The 18,276-nt window shown below is 54.1% G+C and overlaps 1 protein-coding gene across 16 annotated transcripts in view; it reads left to right on the forward strand.

Moving 5' to 3' along the window:
* Positions 1-18,276, forward strand: part of PHLDB1 (pleckstrin homology like domain family B member 1) — a 46,072-nt gene that overhangs the window by 22,716 nt on the left and 5,080 nt on the right. For 4 of the 16 annotated variants that reach the window (XM_063095809.1, XM_063095811.1, XM_063095807.1 and 1 more), the window contains 15 exons: positions 2,622-2,777; positions 5,911-6,021; positions 6,187-6,276; positions 6,861-7,004; positions 8,122-8,226; positions 8,624-8,797; positions 9,267-9,407; positions 10,862-11,002; positions 11,152-11,254; positions 11,746-11,790; positions 12,401-12,695; positions 12,778-12,868; positions 14,771-14,917; positions 15,984-16,100; positions 16,371-16,473. In XM_063095809.1, the coding sequence (XP_062951879.1) occupies positions 2,622-2,777; positions 5,911-6,021; positions 6,187-6,276; positions 6,861-7,004; positions 8,122-8,226; positions 8,624-8,797; positions 9,267-9,407; positions 10,862-11,002; positions 11,152-11,254; positions 11,746-11,790; positions 12,401-12,695; positions 12,778-12,868; positions 14,771-14,917; positions 15,984-16,100; positions 16,371-16,473 (1,963 nt within the window). Of the gene's footprint in view, positions 1-2,621; positions 2,778-5,910; positions 6,022-6,186; positions 6,277-6,860; positions 7,005-8,121; positions 8,227-8,623; positions 8,798-9,266; positions 9,408-10,861; positions 11,003-11,151; positions 11,255-11,745; positions 11,791-12,400; positions 12,696-12,777; positions 12,869-13,472; positions 13,704-14,770; positions 14,918-15,983; positions 16,101-16,370; positions 16,474-18,276 lie in introns of those variants that run through there. The other 12 variants (XM_063095808.1, XM_063095810.1, XM_063095817.1 and 9 more) reach the window with 12 other exon arrangements.

Raw genomic sequence — 18,276 nt, forward strand, 5'->3', positions numbered from 1 at the left:
GCCTCCTGTCCCAGGTGGTCCCAGCTCCTGCTCGTACCCCTTTCAGATTTCATGCCAGCCTGCAGGGTCCACTCTGTCCCACAGGGGCCGTGCCAGCCACACCCAAGATGCCCAACAACGTGCCAAAAGATCTGAAGTGGAGAGGGGTCATCTATTTCTGGATTTGACAGTATTTTTCCAAGAATTTAATTTTCCTCCTGGATTTTTTGAGGGTATCTTCTTCCTGCCCTCAATTTTGAGAATCTTAAAAATTCTTTGACACTTTTTTTTTATAGAGCTTTGGCTTTGGCCCCCAAAACCACACTCCCAAATTCTGTGCCAAATTAACTCCATGCTTGCCAATCAGGCCTGCACTAACGCCCCCTCTAATCATTGTCCTGGGCTCTCTGCATGCCCCTAACTGCCAGTGCCACCCAGGCAGAACTGAGCCATGCCTGCTTTTGCACTAACTCCGTGGGTGCCTCTGTGCCCCTGGCCTCTATCCTCTAATGCTGCCTCCTTCTTTTCTTGGTGTGGGACCCCAAGGTTTTGATCAGAAAGTGATTGGCAGGAGGGCACAGCTCAACTTAATGGGGCAATGGCAGGTGGGGTATATGGGTGGGGGAAATGCTCAGCTGAGGAGCTGCTCATCCTGAAGAGCTTGTCCCATTGGAAACGCCTGGGCTGCTGCCTCCATGGATTGTTGGCAGCTTCCTGCATGGCACAGGGAGGCTGTCTTCCACCTGCCCCCTGCCTGCCCTCTGGAGGTGAGGGGTAGGAAAGTCCATTTGTGGGCATGGCCTTGGAGGGCTTGCACAGGGTCTCTCTGCCAAAACAGTGCTACTCTTTCTAGCTTCCCCCTGGGGCTTCCCAATTCAGATACCCCAATCAGAGGATGGGAATGGGTGGCCTCCGCACCTACCCCGACCCCTGAGCCACGCGGAACATAGGGTATTTTAAAGGCTGAGTCCAAGGATGGGGAAGTGCCTGGCCCTCAGGAACTGGCCTGATCAGGTCCTCTTTAGGGATGAGTACGTATGTGGGGTAGAGGGGTGGGGGATTGGGGAACAGGGTTCAGCATAGGGTCTTACTCCCAGGGGTGAAGCTCAGTATTTTCAAAGGTACCTGCCTAACCTCATTTCTCATTGACCTGGGATTGTCAGAGGCCTGGACTTTGCCTTCTTCTGGACCCAGTTGTTTGAGGTTGTGGTAGTGATGGTGGTGGTGTTGATGGTATAGCTATGGTGGTGGCGGAGAAGGTTCACAGGCTTCCCTCCCCAGCCCATGGCCTCACTCTGGCTTTGGAATCAGTAATCACCATTTCTCCTCTGCCTGTCCTTTGGAGGGGTGACTCACCAACTCCTCCCCTCATCCCCCTTCCCTCCCTCAGAGGTGTCATCTCGCCCCAGACAGAACCATCCACCTCCTCTCTGTACCCACTCTTGGGGCTCCTATTACCGTGGCAACGGCTGAACTAATTGCAACCCTCATCCCTACTGAAGTTCAGCCTGCAGTGCCAGCACCCCACCCCTACCATGGGCAGGAAGGGAGGGAGGCCGAGGGGGTTGGGCTGGGGTCCGTCCATGGCACTGCTGTAGCTGTAACACCCTCAGCTCCTGATTCATACTCCTCCCTGGATGTAACCCTCCCAGGGTTAAATTTTGGTCTCCAGGCGGTGGTAGAAAGGGAGGAACCGAGCTCCACTTTCCTGATGTGGAACCAGCTTTGGCCTTGACTGGTCTGGAGAGAAAACAGAGGGCCTTTTCTTGGGTCCTCCCCAGACATTTCTAGTTCGGGGACTCCAAGAGACCAAAATTTCTGCCCTGCCCCCCACCTCCGCCTGTGTCACACCATCCCTGCACCTCTGAGTCCTGTCTAATCCCTCAACTCCTGGCCTTCCACCCTCTGCCTCTTCACCTTTCTCCCTCCTCACTTTCCCTTTCTACTTTTTTCTTTGTCCTCTCCTGGTTATTCTCCTCTTTCATTCCTCTTTTTTTCTCTTCTCCCCTTTCGCGCTCTCCATTTCTCTCTGTCCCGCCCTGGCCGCCCTTGCCGCCCCTTCCCCATCTCGCCACTGCCGGGCCGGAGTTGAGGAGTGTGTGTTTTGTTTCTCCCCTGTGCCCGCCCTCCCCCTCCCCGTCCCACTGACCAGGAGAGGGCGGAGCTGGCCGCGGGACGGAGGCACCTGGAGGCCCGCCAGGCGCTCTACGCCGAGCTCCAGACGCAGCTCGATAACTGCCCCGAGTCAGTGCGGGAACAGTTACAGGAGCAGCTGAGAAGGGTCAGTTCCACCAGCCCCCATTCCCCTGGCCCCCGAAGGCCGGCCTCACACCCAGAAAGAAGAGAGGAGAGCGGTGGGACGGGACCACCTGGCCCCTGCAGTACCTGCCGGACACCAGGGTCGGTGCTGTGGCTTGGAGGGGACAGGGAAGGTTGGGGGGATCAGCACTCTAGTCTGTGATGCCCACGAAAGGGGCAAAGCCAAGGAAAGCAGAGGGGATTGGGTGGGGGCAGATTCCTTCCCCAATTCCCCCCCCCGCCCCGGGTCCAGCTCCTATAGCTCATACCTCTGTGGCCTGGCCTTCCAGGCCCAGAGTGGTATTACAAGCACAACCCAACCCTCTTTGTCACTGTCGTTGAAGGAGGCAGAGACCCTGGAGACTGAGACAAAGCTCTTTGAGGACTTGGAGTTCCAGCAGCTGGAGCGGGAGAGCCGTGTGGAGGAGGAACGGGAGCTGGCGGGCCAGGGGCTGCTCCGGAGCAAAGCTGAGCTGCTCCGCAGCATTGCCAAGAGGAAGGTGTGCCCCACCTGTATCCTGCTGTGTGGCACATAGTCTGGTGGGGGTTGGAGGCCAGTGACCTGAGTTTGAATTGCAGTGGATGACTTCATGGAAGTTAACTTCACCTTTTTGTGCCTCAGTTTCCTCATCTGTAAAATGGGAACTACAACTGGCTGTTGTGAGAATTAAGCAAGATGTAGGGTGGCTGGTTAGCTCAGATGGTTAGAGCATAGCCTCGTACCACCAAGGTCAAGGGTTTGGGTCCCCATGCAAGCCATCTGCCAAAAAAAAAAATAAAGAATTAAACAATATGTAAAGACAGAATAGAATATGATTGTAGTAAGCTCTCAGCGAAGAATAGCTATTATTATTAAGTCCCGACTCCCTCAGTCTTCCAGTGGAAAATGGATTTGGCTCACATTCCAAGCTGGGCACTGGCCAGGCAGGAAAGTGAAAGATGGAGATGGAGGAAGAGGAGACTGAACAGGAGGCTTGCCCCTGCCCTTGAAGAGCTCGCTGTCTGATGGAAATGCTGGGACACATACATAAGATTTGAGATCTGCATGTTAGAGCCAGCCAGGAGCCCTAGAAAGGGCGTCCACCTGGGTTCCAGCCCTGGCTAAGCCCTGGCTATGCTAAGCTGTAAAGAGGATTGGGCCATTTCCTGGCCGGCTCTGATGTGCTAGGTGCTGTGATTGTCTGCTCCTGGTCTCAGCCAGAGCAGGCATGGACAGTGACAGGATGATAGGGCGTGTGTGTGTGTGAGAGTGGGGAGTAAAGTCAGGAGGAAGTTCATGTTAGCAAGGGTTAGGAAGAGGCTTGGGGGAATGGGGGGGTGGCCCAGGCGGGTCACACACCTGTGACTGGGGCTTGTGTTCATGCCCGCACGTGCATTCATGTGCAGTATGCCTGGCTGGAGTGTGTGGAGATGAGGGCAGTGAGATCAGGAGAAGGTTCCAAAGGTAGTGAATTAGGAGATTTGCTGGCTAGCCTGGGTTTGATGGTAAGTGGGGAGCCGCTGGCCTCCCAAGCACAGCGGCTTCTCTTGCTTCTCTCCCTGAGCTGCTCTACCTTGCATCCACTGTCTGGCTGTGAGGCTGATGAAGGGAAGGAAGAAAACTCACACTCCCCAAGCACATAAGACTTCCTTGGGTTATTGCATGTTAGCCTTAGAATGGTCTCACAAATCAGGTGCTCTTATCTACATTTTATATACAAGGGAACTAGGGCACAGAGAAGCTACATATTTGCCCAGGGCCTCCCAGTGTGTAAGATTCAGAGTCAGAATTGGAACTCAGGCCACTTGGCCTCCAATGCCATGTTCTTCCACTGTACTTGCACTGGGCTGGGGCCTGGCACTTCTCTGCCTCTTCCTCTTTCATTCTGAAGGAATGCTGCAGGGAGCCTTAGATCCACTAATCTTATCCCTTTAAGATCCTGGTGGGTGTAGGCAGCAAGGAGTTAGTGAGGGATTGGCAGTAGAGGACTCCTCTTTTCTCTTCCCCATGCACACCCTGGCCCCTGGGAAACTGGAGCTCAGCCATTGGGAGCCATGGGTCACACTCTGCCTCATGCTTCTCCTCATGAGGATTCCCCAGCTTTCATCCCCCAGCTCCCAGTGTCCCACCCCAGGCTCTGTCTGCCCTGGTGCCCTGTGCTCCCCTGTCCTCTCAACTCTGATTCAGAGTGGTTCAGAGTACTAGCCTTGGAGTCTAATTGATCTGGTTCTAATCCTAGTTCTACCACTTACTAGCTAAGAGACCTTAGCTCCTAAATATGTCCATACTGTCACCTATAAAATGGGCATAAAGACGGTTGCCTCATAAGGGGGTTAAATGAGGTAAAAAATGCAAAACCTTTAGCAGAGTTCCTGGCTCCTAATAGGTTCTGAGTAAATGGCAGCTCTTGCTTTGAGGATTACTGCCTAGCCTGCTTCAGTCTTCTCTTGGACTCACCCCAAATTTAGGACAGCTCCTTTCTTCACACCTTCCTCTCCCATGTCTTGCTCCTAAGGGTGGTGGTTTAAGGCAACTTATTTCAGGAAGCCCTCCTGGGATTAACCCAGCCCATTTTCCCTTATCCCCCATCCTTCCCCCTCGCTTACTTTCTTTTCATTTCCTTTTAGCACATGATTGTTGAGCCAGGCACTGTGTTAAGCCCAGTTGGGGATATGGAGACAGACGAGACACTGGCCCTGCCCTTGGAGCTTACATTCGGGGCAGGGTGGTGGTGGTGGAGACAGATATATTCACAAATAATAATACAAGGTAGATGGTGATACGGAATAATGTGAGCACAGAGGAGGGAACAGAGAGATTGAGTGGCAATCAAGGAAGTCTTTGGAGAAGAGGTAGCCATTCATTCTGGTCTTGGAGAATAAGTAAGCTTCTGATGCGTGGAGACGACTGGACAGCTCTCCCGGGCTGAGAGAGCAGCATTAAGAAAGGCCCGAGAGTGTTCAGCAGCACAGCTGAGTGTACAACATTGGAGGGGGTGGCAAGGAGGAGGCTGCAAAGGGCAGGACCAGTTCTGGGAGCCCTTGAAGGAGCTTGTGCTTTATCCTGTGGGTGATGAGGAGCCACTGAAAGACTGTGAGGAGAGCAGTGATCTGACCTTACTTGTGGATTTTTAAAAAATTATTCAAGTAATATGTATTCTTTTTAGAAAGATTAGAAAATTCAGATCTGCAAAGGCCATTTTAGGAAGGTATTTTGTGGCAGTGTGGAGTGGATCAGAGTTGTGAGAGTGGAAGCAGGAGGCTGGTGAGACAGTCCAGGCCACAGACGCAGAGGGCCTGGATTTGGGTGGTGGCAGTGGGGGTGGAATGGAGAGAGTAGGGCAGGTGGAAAACTGCTCAGTGTCTCTACGCTTCAAGATCCATTAGCTGTGGGGGTGGGAGAAGGGAGATTTGGGGATTTGAGTTGTGTGTAGTGTGCCTGGTGGCATAGGGGTCACTGGTTGAGGGAGGGAGGAGTGAGGGAAGGAGCTGATCACAGCAGCCTGGGTTTTCCCGAGGTGAGCTGAGGCCAAGAAGAGTTGGGTGATTCCCATCACCTGAGTCTGATGTCTCTGGGCAGGAGCGTCAGCCAAGTGTCACGTTGGGCTCAGCCCTGTCTTCCGAGGGCCTGACCGACCATCCCTTCTCCTCCAGGAGCGCCTGGCCATCCTGGACAGTCAGGCTGGGCAAATCCGGGCCCAGGCCGTGCAAGAGTCGGAGCGCCTGGCCCGGGACAAGAATGCCTCCCTGCAGCTCCTGCAGAAGGTAGCCTCTGGCAGGTTGGGCTGAGGAATCTGAGAGTGGGGTAGTGGGAGGGGAGTGCAGAAGGGCTGGGGTGGAGATTTGCCTGCACGGGGGGCTCCCCCTTTGTGCGGTCTCCTCCCTTGCCCTTACTCCCACTTCTCTGACTCTGCCACTCTGGGCTTACAGGAGAAGGAGAAACTGACTATGCTGGAGAGGAGATACCACTCACTCACAGGGGGCAGGCCTTTCCCGAAGACCACATCGACCCTCAAAGAGGTGACATGGTTGGGTCAGCCCAGCTTCAGGCCCAAGCGGTGTCCTGGGAGGCACCTTCACCCCAGTGGCTGAGGTTGAGTATGAGGCATCTTCTGGAACTGGAGAAAGTTGAGGAGGAATAGCCCTGAGATCTGGGATTTGACCCTACATGGCTACCAGCTGCATCTTTTCAGTTGCCTTTTGGGCTCCCAGGAGCCCACTGATTTCACCATTTTATATGGCTGAATATATTTGAGGGGCCTGGAGGCCTGGGTGGGGTGGGTGGACAGCTCAGAGGTTTGGGAGGGGGCAGGGCTGGGCAGACTCACCTTGAGGGTGAGCATAGGGATGTAGGGGTCCTGATTCTGGGGTTCCCAGGACTTCATTCTGGAGCCAGGCTCTTATCTCAGAAGTGGGCACTGAGGGCCCTTAAGTGATTCTTTCCCAAGTCTGCATGTCTGCTGTGTGAGGTCCAACTAGAACATGCCCGGTTCCCAACCTCTTCCCTCCCTCCCTTCCTCACTGCACAAGCAATTTAGGCCTGGGATAGAGTGGGTGGGCTAAGTGTGAGGGGTGAGGCTCCTCACCATGTACCCTCTCTGTAGGCTGAGCTGCTCATCTCTGAGTCCTCAGAAATGGGGCTGGGGACAAAGGCTCTGGGCCCGTTGCCAGGGTCCTCTCAGGCTGGGGCGTCCTCTGTCCCTTTAACCCCACCTGCTTCCACTTCACTGTGCTGCAAAGCACAAGAGGTAATCACAGCTAACTGGGTGCTCTGCTTTGCCCACTGCCTGTCTGCCTGCCTGCTGAGTTCCTGCCTACAGCTCCACCCCACGGCCCAGCTGAAGGGCATGTGGTGATAATCCTTTGGCTAGCCAGAGTTAGGGAGAGTTTGTGTGAGTGTGCTATCTTGCTGTTCCATAGAGTGCCTGGGCAGCCCATGCAAAATCACAGCATCAATTTGCATATTAATTTGCATGTATCCTGCATGCCGTTCATCAGTTCTCACAGCACACTGGATCCTCTGGCTCATTTTTCTTTTCTTTGACCCCCAGCAGACAATATGGCTCTGGAGCTAGGCCTCAATGGGCCCCCTGGATAGGGTAGGCTTAGGATCCTGTGCTTTGATTCAGCATGCATTATGGATGTCTACTATACTCCAGCACCTACATAAGCTCAGGTTCTAAGGATATGTGATGAGTATGACAGTCCCTGTTCTCCCAACCCACAATTGAGTGTACTGGCATCTTTGTAATTACTTAGCTTGGGCAGAGGCCCATTTTTCTGCCAGGGCTTTTAGCTGCTCCCTGCTAGGGCCTCTTTCTCAGATCCCATCTTGCTCAGGCCCTAGTGGTGTCTCCACTTCCCCCCACCTGTTTCCAGCTCCTGCCCCAGTGGATGAGGTGCGAGGCATCCCTGGGGAATGGGGTGACTGGTACTTGATGCTGATTGTGTGTGTCCCACTGGTGATGCTCAGGATGTTGGAGACAGGTGGGGTCTCTGGGAGCTGGGTCCTGATCCTCAATGGGCTCTTGGAAGGCCTTCCCTGGACTTCTTTGCCTGCCCTCAGCCCAGGGAAAACCCAAGGATGGGCCTTCAAGGTCTTCCTGGGGTAGGAACTGGATGCCAAGGTGGCCCCAAAAGTGGAGATCAGGAGGAGTCTTCAGACAGTTCTGTCTGCCCTTTTCTGACAACTCTCCCCCTACCCGTCCCCAGCCATCTATGTCCAGAGCCATAGTGCTCTGGATTTTGTGTTGACTTGGAGTGATGGCCCTGTGGCCTGGCATGGAGTGTGGGGTGTTGGGTATCTGGGTGGACCCTGTTAACCTCTTCTCTGTCCATCCCTCCTCCTCCCACTGGGCACCCTAGGAGTATGTGAGCCTGGCAGAGGTTTTCCAGCTGTGCTCCCTCTTGGACCCCTATGCTTCTGCCACCTCCCCCAGCGTGCTCGCCCAGTCCCTGCCTGACAGTGAGGTACCAGCCACCAAGTGTACCCACCTGTGCCCAAGGGCCTCTTTGTGAATGACCCATATTGCCTCTTGGGCCTGGGTGGGGGTTGGGGGACAGCAGAGTCTGTCTTCAACAGTGAGGGAGAAAGGCAGCTGACATAAGGGGGTTTGGGAGTGGTTCCCTTTCTTCTCCAGGGCCTTGAGAGCTTTCTTCAGCTCCTGACGGCTCGGGGAGGGGCAGGCCTTCTGCTCTAGGATAAGGGCATCGTGCTGAGAGGACTCTGGCTCTCTCGGGCTCTGCAGGCCGCCTCTGCTCTGTGCTTTCTGTCCTTTCTCTTCCCTCCCCCATGGACAGGGCCATCTTTTGTGGTCCAGTCCCATTAACCTCTTGTATTTCCTCCTGCATCTGGCCTTCCCCCAAGTACGTGACACTTGAGCAGCTAAAGGTGATGTGGGGCATCTTGCCCATGCCCCCAGCCCCTGTACCAGGCCTGCCTCCCTGGGCCTCTGCCTCCCGGGACCTGGTTCCCACCACCCGCCTTCCTCCTGAGCTACCCTCCTCCTCCTCCTTCGCTTCCATCATGCCTTCATCCAAGGTTGGTGGTCCATGTGTTCTAGCCACCCCCACCCATGAGTGGTGTGGCTGTGTGTGTGTGTGTGTGTGTGTGTATGTGTGGTGTATTTTACCTCTGCCTTTTACCTGGCCTGTCCACTCTCAGCCAGCCTAAGGGGAGTGCCCAGTGCCTGTGGGCTCTGGCTGGCTGGCTGGCTTCGTGGCTGGCATAGTACGTGTCTGTGGTCCGTGGATTATACCCTGACTGATTCTCTTTGTCCTTAGCACGTTCAGGGCAACTCTTTTCTCACTGTTTTTCTCTTTCTTCTCTTTATGCTCTCCTTTCTCCCTTCTTTCCTCACCTTCCTGTCCACTTCCCTGACCTGGCCTTCCTTCACCCTTTCTCCAATCTTCCCCTTCCTTCTTCCTCCCTTCTCCTTTCCCTCATTTCCTGGCCTCTCCTTTCATCCTTCCCCTCCTGTCCCTTGTCCCCTCCCCATCCACCCCTCCAGATGGAGAAGCTGCTGCTCCCTGCTGTAGACTTAGAGCAGTGGTACCAGGAGCTGATGGCCGGGCTGGGGACTGGCCTTGCTGCAGCCTCTCCTTGTTCCTCCCCCCCGCCTCTGCCTGCCAAAGCCTCCCGTCAGCTGCAGGTAACCCCCTCCTTCACTGCCCATCCCTTCCCAGTCCTTGCTCCTGTCTGCTCTGAGTACCTCCTGCCCATCCATCAGCCACAGGTGCCACCTTGGGTGGTGGGGGCCAGCCCAGCCAGGGCAACATGGGGGCCTCTGGGCCCTGAGAGGGTGGTGAGGGTCTTTCCATGCTTGGCCGTCCTGGCCCTTTGGGCAGCTGGAGGGCCAGCCTCCTGAGTTCAAGGGTGACATGATTGACTGTCCAGTGGCAGGGTGTTCTGGAGCTGTGGTCAGGTTGGGATCTATTTGGTGCCCCATGTTAGGCTAGATTGTGGGTCTGCTCTGTCCTTGGTAGCCTTCAACCCCAGAGCTTCTCCCCAAGTCTGGAGGCCTGACACACTCTTGGACCTGTTGCAACTGAAACTAATGTGTCCTGGGAGAACTGCCAGTATTTTGTTCTCCTGATCTCCCCAGGGGTAACATTTGAAGGCATAAAAGAAGGGGACAGAGGCTCTGAAATGACAGCCCTGAGAACATGCCCAAGCACCCTCAGAGTTGCCATGGAGGGCATGGGCCTACCTACATCTGCAGCAAGCTACTGACCATGGGGTAGGGAAAGTGTGCTTGGATAGTCTTCTCCCCAAGTTTCACTCCACTGACTTGGTGTAGTGTCTGGGATTCCACCACTAAAGGTTCATACTTTGAGTGAAGGCACTGTACATCTAAGACGGTGACCTGAGCTAAAACTCTGTGTTTCCTTTGATCATATAACGTGTGTGGCATCTCTTCTGTGTGCCTGGCTGGTTAGAGACTTTTACATGTTTTGATTCATTTAATCATCACCACAGGCCTTTGAGGTAGATGATGTTAACTCTCATTTTACAGATCAAACACACACTGGGGCCAGGAGAAGATAAGTGATAAGTAATCTCCCCAAGGCCACACAGCCAGGAAGCAGCAGAGCTTATGATAGTGTCAGGGCTCTTGACTCCAAAGGACATATTCACTGTACTTTAGTGCTATGAGGGAGCTGGGCAATTATTTAGTCTAGTCCTATTCCCTCCTTTTGCAGATAAGGAAGCCAAGGCCCAGAGTGGGGAGGTGCATGGCCCAAGGTCACACAGCCTGTTAGTGGCAGAGCTGGGACCAGAAGGAACCCAGCCTCCAGCTGGTCTCCTGCACAACTCTGCACGACATTAACTCCTTGCATGGGTCAGTTTACAGGTCCTCTTTCAGACCCAGGATTGGGCCAAGGATTGGCTCAGGAAGGAACAGCCTGGAAAGGAAGCTTGGCGGCTGCCAATAGCATCTGCCCATTGGGCTGGCCCAGGAGACTCAACTCTATTGTCAGCTAGAGCCAGAGGCTTTAGAGGCCTGGTGTCGGCAGTACCTCGGATCACAGCCGGCCCACATGACATGGGGGTGGCGACCAGTGAATGAGCCAGAAGTCACCAAGCAGCATCTCTTCCCTCCAGGTTTACCGCTCCAAGATGGATGGCGAGGCCACCAGCCCCCTGCCCCGGACCCACAGCGGCCCCCTCCCCTCTTCCTCTGGTTCTTCCTCTTCCTCCTCCCAGCTCAGTGTGGCTACCCTGGGCCGTAGCCCCTCTCCAAAGGTCTGAGGACAGTGGGTGGGGCTGCATGTGTGGCGGGGGATGGTGACTGCTGCGCTGGGGAGAGGCCAAGGCCACCTGCCCATGAAAGCCTTGGGGGTGGGGTTGGGGTCTTCTGAGTCCCAGGTCCCAATGCTCCATTCCTTCTGCAGAGTGCTCTACTCACCCAGAATGGCACGGGCAGCCTCCCTCGCAACCTGGCAGCCACGCTGCAGGACATTGAGACCAAGCGCCAACTAGCTCTGCAGCAGAAGGGTGAGTGGCTGCACTGCCAGCCCACCTGCTCTCCTGGGGGACCCTGGGCAGTTGCCACACACACCCCTACCCCATGCTTTATTCATGGCCACATCTTTCACAGGATGTTTTTCCTTTAACTGGGATCTAGGTAAGAACAGAAAGGATTTAGATAGGACACCTAAAGAAGAGCTTCCTGGATACTTATCAAAAACTCCAAGACAGGGGACTAAGGGTCTGGGGGGGCTGTACATCCTCTTTCCTAGAGAGCCCAGCAAATAAGAGGACTGCTTGTCGACCTGAGTAGGGTTAGATATTGCCCTATCTGGAGGCAGGGGAATGGATTTGATGACCTCCAGAAATGGTTCCCTGCGATAATGGCTCTGGGGACCCAGGAGTCCTTGTTGCTTGTATGCATCTTTGTCGTTTTGAAAGCCCATGTCTGTGCTTCTCTCTTCTCTCATCCCCTCTGTGTCTCTACTGTACCCTCTGCCCGGGGCCCCCCATGCCAGTCGAGTTGCTTCCTGCCGAGCCCCTCCCAACCAACGACCCAGCAGGTAGAGTGTTGGTCACTGAGGGCATTGCTTTGGCCAAGCAGCCTCTGCCCTGGCATCAGCATGATGTGCCCTGCCCAGGCCCCCACAGCCTGCAGGTGGGCCCCCAGGCTGAGCTGGGCTGGGGTGTCTGGCTGGCCTCACCCCTTCAGCTGACCTCTCTCCTGCCTTCAGCTGTGCTCTACCTTGTGTCTCCTGCCTCCTTTCCTGCTCTTGCTGCTCTGGCCTCTGCATTGTAGGGGGGTCTGCATTGGTACCCTGGGTGCTTATGGGTCTTCTGCCATTCCTTCCTTCTCCGTTCTCCAGCAGTCGGGGTGGGTGCATGTGTCCTGCCCACCTGTTTAGGCCTCAGTTGTGAGGCAGGTTGGTGCCCTGTGTGGGCTCTGGGTATGGAGAGAGCACTGAAGCCAGACTCCAGTTGTGCAGGCGACTGAAGCACTGGCGGGGCAGCCATCTGGAGCTGTGGGAGCTTCAGGGAAGCTGGGTGTGGGGAGGGGACTGCCCTGTGTTAACCTATCCCTGCTTGCCTCCTCCCTCTGTCTGTCATGCTGCCAGTGCCCCCCTCTCGGGTGGGTAGGCAGCCCACTGTGACTCCCACCTGTCCCTCCTGCAGGACAGCAGGTGATTGAGGAGCAACGGCGGCGACTGGCTGAGCTGAAGCAGAAAGCAGCAGCCGAGGCGCAGTGCCAGTGGGATGCCCTGCACGGGGCAGCGCCCTTCCCACCGGGCCCCTCGGGCTTCCCCCCACTCATGCACCACTCCATCCTGCACCATCTGCCGGCTGGGCGGGAGCGTGGGGAGGAGGGTGAGCATGCCTACGATACGCTGAGCCTGGAGAGCTCCGACAGCATGGAGACCAGCATCTCCACGGGGGGCAACTCAGCCTGCTCCCCCGACAACATGTCCAGGTACCTGCCCTCACCTGGGCCCCCATCTCCGCCAGATGCCTCCTTGGCTTCTTGATGTGCCCCCTCTTTCCCTTTCCCCCAGTGCAAGTGGTCTGGACATGGGGAAGATTGAGGAGATGGAGAAGATGCTGAAAGAGGCTCATGCAGAGAAGAGCCGGCTCATGGAGTCAAGGGTGAGGCTGACCTGGGCCAGAGAGGCAGAAGGTGCTGGGGCCCCAGAGCTGCCCTCGCTTAGCCAGAGTCTGTGCTCCACCCCAAGTCCTTTCATTCATATTAGCCTTGCAACATTCTCTTGGTATAGAAAGTATTTTAAAAGGTTGTGTTCATTAAATGGGCAAAGGGAGGCTTGGTGAGATTACAGCTTCACAGTTCTTAGGAACAGTAACCATTGTCCAGCCATGAATTTCCTATATGGGAACTTCCAGTCTGTGTGTGTTTACTTCTGTGGACTTTTTAACAACCACGGGAATTTTGATTCCGGTCTACCTGCGTGGCCAGTCGTTCTTCTTGGGGATAGTTAGGAAAAGCGGGAACTGGGGGTTGAGGTACAGAACAGAAGAGGGGCAAATGTCCAAGCTGGAGCAGAGGTGTGGGCTGGGAGCTTTGGAGAGCGGCCAGGCTGAGGGAAGTGACAGCTCCCTCAACATGGGCACCGAGCTGGAACTCAGAAGGAAAGACAAGGGGTTTATCCTGGGCATAGGCTGGCTGAGGAAACCTGTGCCCAGGAAGGAGGCTAAATAAAGGATCTGTAGAAGCTGTTCTATCTCCACATCCCAGACACTCTGCATCTCTTCAGTGGAGAGTGGGGCCTGGGAGCAGGAGTCAGCAGCTAGAAGGTTAAGAATTAAGGTGCTGACCATTGGGATGGAGAACCAACCAGGAAAATATGCCTCATCCTTATTTACATCAACATATGACAAATTTTCAAGTGTCTTGGCAAGTGGAAAGAAAGGAGATGCTGCTAAGTTTTGAGCTGGGAAGAAATGGCAAATGGGAGGTAATGGCATAGAGGTCTTTATCATTGATTAAGACATATAAAGCATCACTGACATGCTCTGTATTTAGTGATTTGTTTTAATGACTTAAAATTCTTTTATAATGGCTTTTATAAGTTCAATTGTGACCTTAGTCTCTAATCATGTTTTTTTTTTCCCATAAAGTTTGAAGTTCAACAACAAATGTTTCTTTTTTTTTTTTTTTTTTTAAAAGATGACCGGTAAGGGGATCTTAACCCTTGACTTGGTGTTGTGAGCACCACGCTCAGCCAGTGAGCGAACCGGCCATCCGTATATGGGATCCGAACTCGGGGCCTTGGTGTTCTCAGCACCGCACTCTCCCGAGTGAGCCACGGGCCGGCCCCACAACAAATGTTTCTAATTTGGAATTTCAAAGGGCCTTCAACTGGTGATTGGGAAAGGAATACTGAATATATTAGCTGTAAAAAAAATCGTTTAGGTAATCCGTGTTGTAGGAACTTAGATAAAATTATAAGAGCCCCATTTATTGAGTGTTTCTTTCCTGCTGGAATCAGTGATGGGCATTTATATACATGACCTCAATTTTCACTATAATTCCAGGAGTAGGCATTCTTAACCCCATTTTACAGATGAGGCAACTGAGGCTTAGAGACATTAAATGATTTTGTTAGGGCCACAGAGCCCATAGTGGTGGCAGGGCGAGGGTTGGAAGCTAGGACAGTCATGCTTAAAACATTCATCCTGGGCTGGCCCCGTGGCTCACTTGGGGGAGTGTGGCGCTGGTGGCGCCAGGGCTGCGGGTTCGGATCCTATATAGGATGGCTGGTGTGCTTGCTGGCTGGGTGTGGTGCGGACAACACCGTGCTGAGGGTTGCGATGCCCTTACTGGTCAGAAAAACAAACAAAAAAATTCATCCTTACCCAGCAGGGCTCTTGGAGAGGGTGGGCTTTGAGGGTGATGCCGCCTCATGCCATACTACCCTCTGAGGTGGGTGCCTCCTGCAGCCCTGCCCGGGCCCAAGGAGGGCAGGTGGGGGTGTGGGGGAAGGGCGTGGGGGAGAGGGTGGCTGTGGGCACTGACCACTGGCTTTGGGACAGGAGCGGGAGATGGAGCTGCGGCGGCAGGCCCTGGAGGAGGAGCGGCGGAGGCGGGAGCAGGTAGAACGGAGACTGCAGAGCGAGAGTGCCCGGCGACAGCAGCTGGTGGAGAAGGAGGTCAAGATGCGGGAGAAACAGTTTTCCCAGGTGAGTGGGTGGTGCAGAGTGGCGGTAGTCGGCTTGAGGGTGAGGGCTGTGGACGAGCAGGGATACCCCAGGGTCCCTCTGCTGGGCTATAAAACCTGTTCTGCTCCAGAGAAGATGGCTTAGCACAAATGGAGTTCTACCTGGGACTTGTCAGCCCCAAGAGATGGAGACCCACTGGGGCTTGGGATCTCCTCCCAGCAGTGACCAGTGATCACAGCTCCCTCATTTCCTATGATGCAACAACATACTCTAAGGGACAGGCCAGCTGGATTTGGTTTGGGAATTAAGTAATGAGAAACTCTGCGAGTTTTACCTCTGTGGTTGGAATCTTTGTCCTTTCCTGCCTTTGGAATCCCCTTTCCTGCCTCAGTCACTGACAACTCTGAGACTGTCTCCTCCAGCCCCATGTTGTGAGGCTCAGGCATTACTGTAGAGGCTGCCAGTATTGGAGGTGGGAGGTGGGTGGAGTCAGCCCATCGTGTGTTTTGTTTTTTCTTTAGATTTGTGAGGTTTCCTTTACTTGCCATTTTAATGTTCTTCTGGGAAAGGAAGAGTAGAAAAATATTCCAGCTGACGGAGAATTCTAGTTAGTATCTAAAGTAGAATAGACCTTAGTTATTATCTAGTTCAAACTCTTCATTTTACACATAAGAAAACTGAGGCCCGGAGAGGGGATGTGATCCAAACAAGGTCCCATAAGAAGTCAGAGACCAGGTTTCTTACTGGGCTTTTCTTCCCAAAGCATGTTCATATCTAGCCTATTGTTTTATTCTGTTCAGCCCAGGAAGGCAAGGAGGGGAAGTGAGGAGGCCAGGATGGCGGTGTCGTGGTCATGGGTGGGAGAACTGAGGCACAGAGCCAGCCACTCAGCAGTTTGCCTGGGCATAGGTACAGTCAGCACAGGCATGCTAGATTTGCCACAATCCCTGTGAAACCAGAGTGGCAGCCGCAGGGGTAGAGAGGGGGTGATGTCAGGCTGTTGGGGGTTCAAGACTGATGCCAATGGGGCTGGACAGGGGAATGATGGGGGAAGCGAGGAGATTGATGACCTGCCCTCTGCTCCCAGGCACGACCCCTCACCCGCTACCTGCCAATCCGGAAGGAGGACTTTGACCTCAAGACCCATATTGAGTCATCAGGCCACGGGGTTGATACTTGCCTGCATGTGGTGCTCAGCAGCAAGGTACCAGGCATGCCTGGCCCTGGGGTCCTAGGGAGAGGGGAACCCCATGGTCAGAGGTACCTCCTGAGTCCTCAGAATAGTGGCCTTGGTTCCTGCCCTAACCTAACCAGGTCTCTGTCCCAGGACATGGTGTGCTGGCCTGACGCAATGTTGGGGGCAGCCCCCAACAAATACAGGCACAGGCGATGGCACACACTTAAGGAGGCTGCTTGGGAAGAAAGCTTTAGGGGCTGTACATTTGGGTCCTTCCTCACTGCTGCTTCCCACCAGGTCTGCCGTGGCTACTTGGTCAAGATGGGAGGCAAGATTAAATCATGGAAGAAGCGCTGGTTTGTCTTCGACCGGCTCAAGCGCACCCTTTCCTATTATGTGGGTGAGTTCCCACAAGGCTGCCCTGGGGATCAGCCAAAGCCGGGACCCCTAGCCTCTGTCACTCAGGATAGCTGGTCTTCAGGAAGGAGTCCAAGCTTCCAAGTAGGGGCCAGAGGCTTGGGTGGGCCTTGTCTTCCTCTTTCTGAAAAGATACAGAGTGTACCTTGTTCACCCCATTTATATGTTCATTCTTTCATTCATTCATTCATTCAGCAATATTGCTGAGCATCTGATAAGTTCCAGGCACTGTTCTAGGCTCTGGTGATAAATGGAAAGGCCATAGCTCTCTCCCTTGGAGCTTGTTGTCAGGCAGGCAGACATTAAACAAAGCATGGTGGAAATTCTGATAGGAAACCCAGATGCTGTGGGTGCCTGGGGTCCTATGGCCTGGGTTGGGCTGGGGACTCCCCTGGGGACTGGCGACCTCAGGGACTCCACGGTAAGCAGTTGAACAGCTCCAGGGAACACTCAGGACAGCTTAGGGACAGGCCGACTGGCCCATCTTGTTCACTCAGCTTTTTCCACTTCAGCCTCCAGCTTAGTTTCCCATCCCTGGAAACCCCTCTGAACTTTTTCCCACTTGGAGCATGTGATGCTGTGTCATCCCTTAGTCAGGAGAAGCTAGGGTACGCTGTGGTAACAACCAGTCCTAAAATCCCAGTGGCCCAAACTACAAGTTTCCCTTCTTGCTCTCAGTACATGTCTGCTGTGTATCGTGGGTTTGTGGGGGCTCTGCTTTGCGGCAGTGTTGTCTTTGCTTCAGAACATGCCTTTCTGGAGCATTGTTGGCCACAGTGGCAGAGGGAGAAGAGAGACTTAAGTGGGCCTTGCATTGGCATTAAATGTCCCAGCTGAGAGGCACACATCTTGTCTGTCCACAATCACTGGTGGGGCCATCCACCAGTCATGCAGCCCCACCCAGCTACAGAGCTGGGAAGAGCAATCCTATTAGGAGCCTGGAAGGGGAAGAGGGCTGCAGGGTTTGGTGCCAGAGATGTCTAGGCCTGGAGTTCCCTGATTTCCCCTCTAACCTGGTCCCTAATCAAGTGCCACCCCCTTCAAGAAGTCTTCCCTGGCCATCCTGGGTCCTGGGTATGGGGAGGCAGGAGAGGCAGAGGCACAGGTGTCCCTCTATTTCTATCTGGGCTGGAAAGAGTGGGACTTTGTATGAAGAGGGAGAAACAGGCCCAGGGAGAACAGCTTCATTTTAGACTTGTTGAAGATGAGATGCGTCTGGGACATCTAGGTATAGAAGGGTCAGGATTAGAGGCAGAGTGAGAGTTGAATCTGTTGGAATGATAGTAATAATAGCAGATCATATTTATTGAGCATTTGTATAGCCAAGTGCTGTCCTAAGTACTCTACAGGCTTCATGTCCCTTAATCTTTGTAATAACCTTATAAGGGAAGCACTATTTTTATGCCCATTTCACAGATGAGGAAAATGGGGCTCAGAGAAGTTAAAGATCTCACAGTTCCTAAGAGGCAGAGCTAAGACTGAAACTGGGCAGTTAGACCTCAGAGCAGAGGGGAGAGAGAGGGCTGCACCCTAGGGCTGTCTTACCCTTGTGGGGAAGGAGAATGAGGAGAGACCAGCAAAGGGAGAAGGGGCAGGAGACAGGAAGCCAGCACTCACCACGTGCCAGGTGCTGGCCTGGCACTTGGCATACGTGACCTTACTCATGTCTGGGAAACAAAAGAAGACCAAGTTCAGACAGGGGGTGGAAACAGGGAAGGAAGCCAGCCAAAGGAGCAGACATTTGCAAGCAGGAGGTGTCACCAGTGATGACGGATGCTGCAGAAAG

The sequence above is a fragment of the Cynocephalus volans genome, chromosome 4 (assembly GCF_027409185.1).
Source record: "Cynocephalus volans isolate mCynVol1 chromosome 4, mCynVol1.pri, whole genome shotgun sequence".
Lineage (NCBI taxonomy): Eukaryota > Metazoa > Chordata > Mammalia > Dermoptera > Cynocephalidae > Cynocephalus > Cynocephalus volans.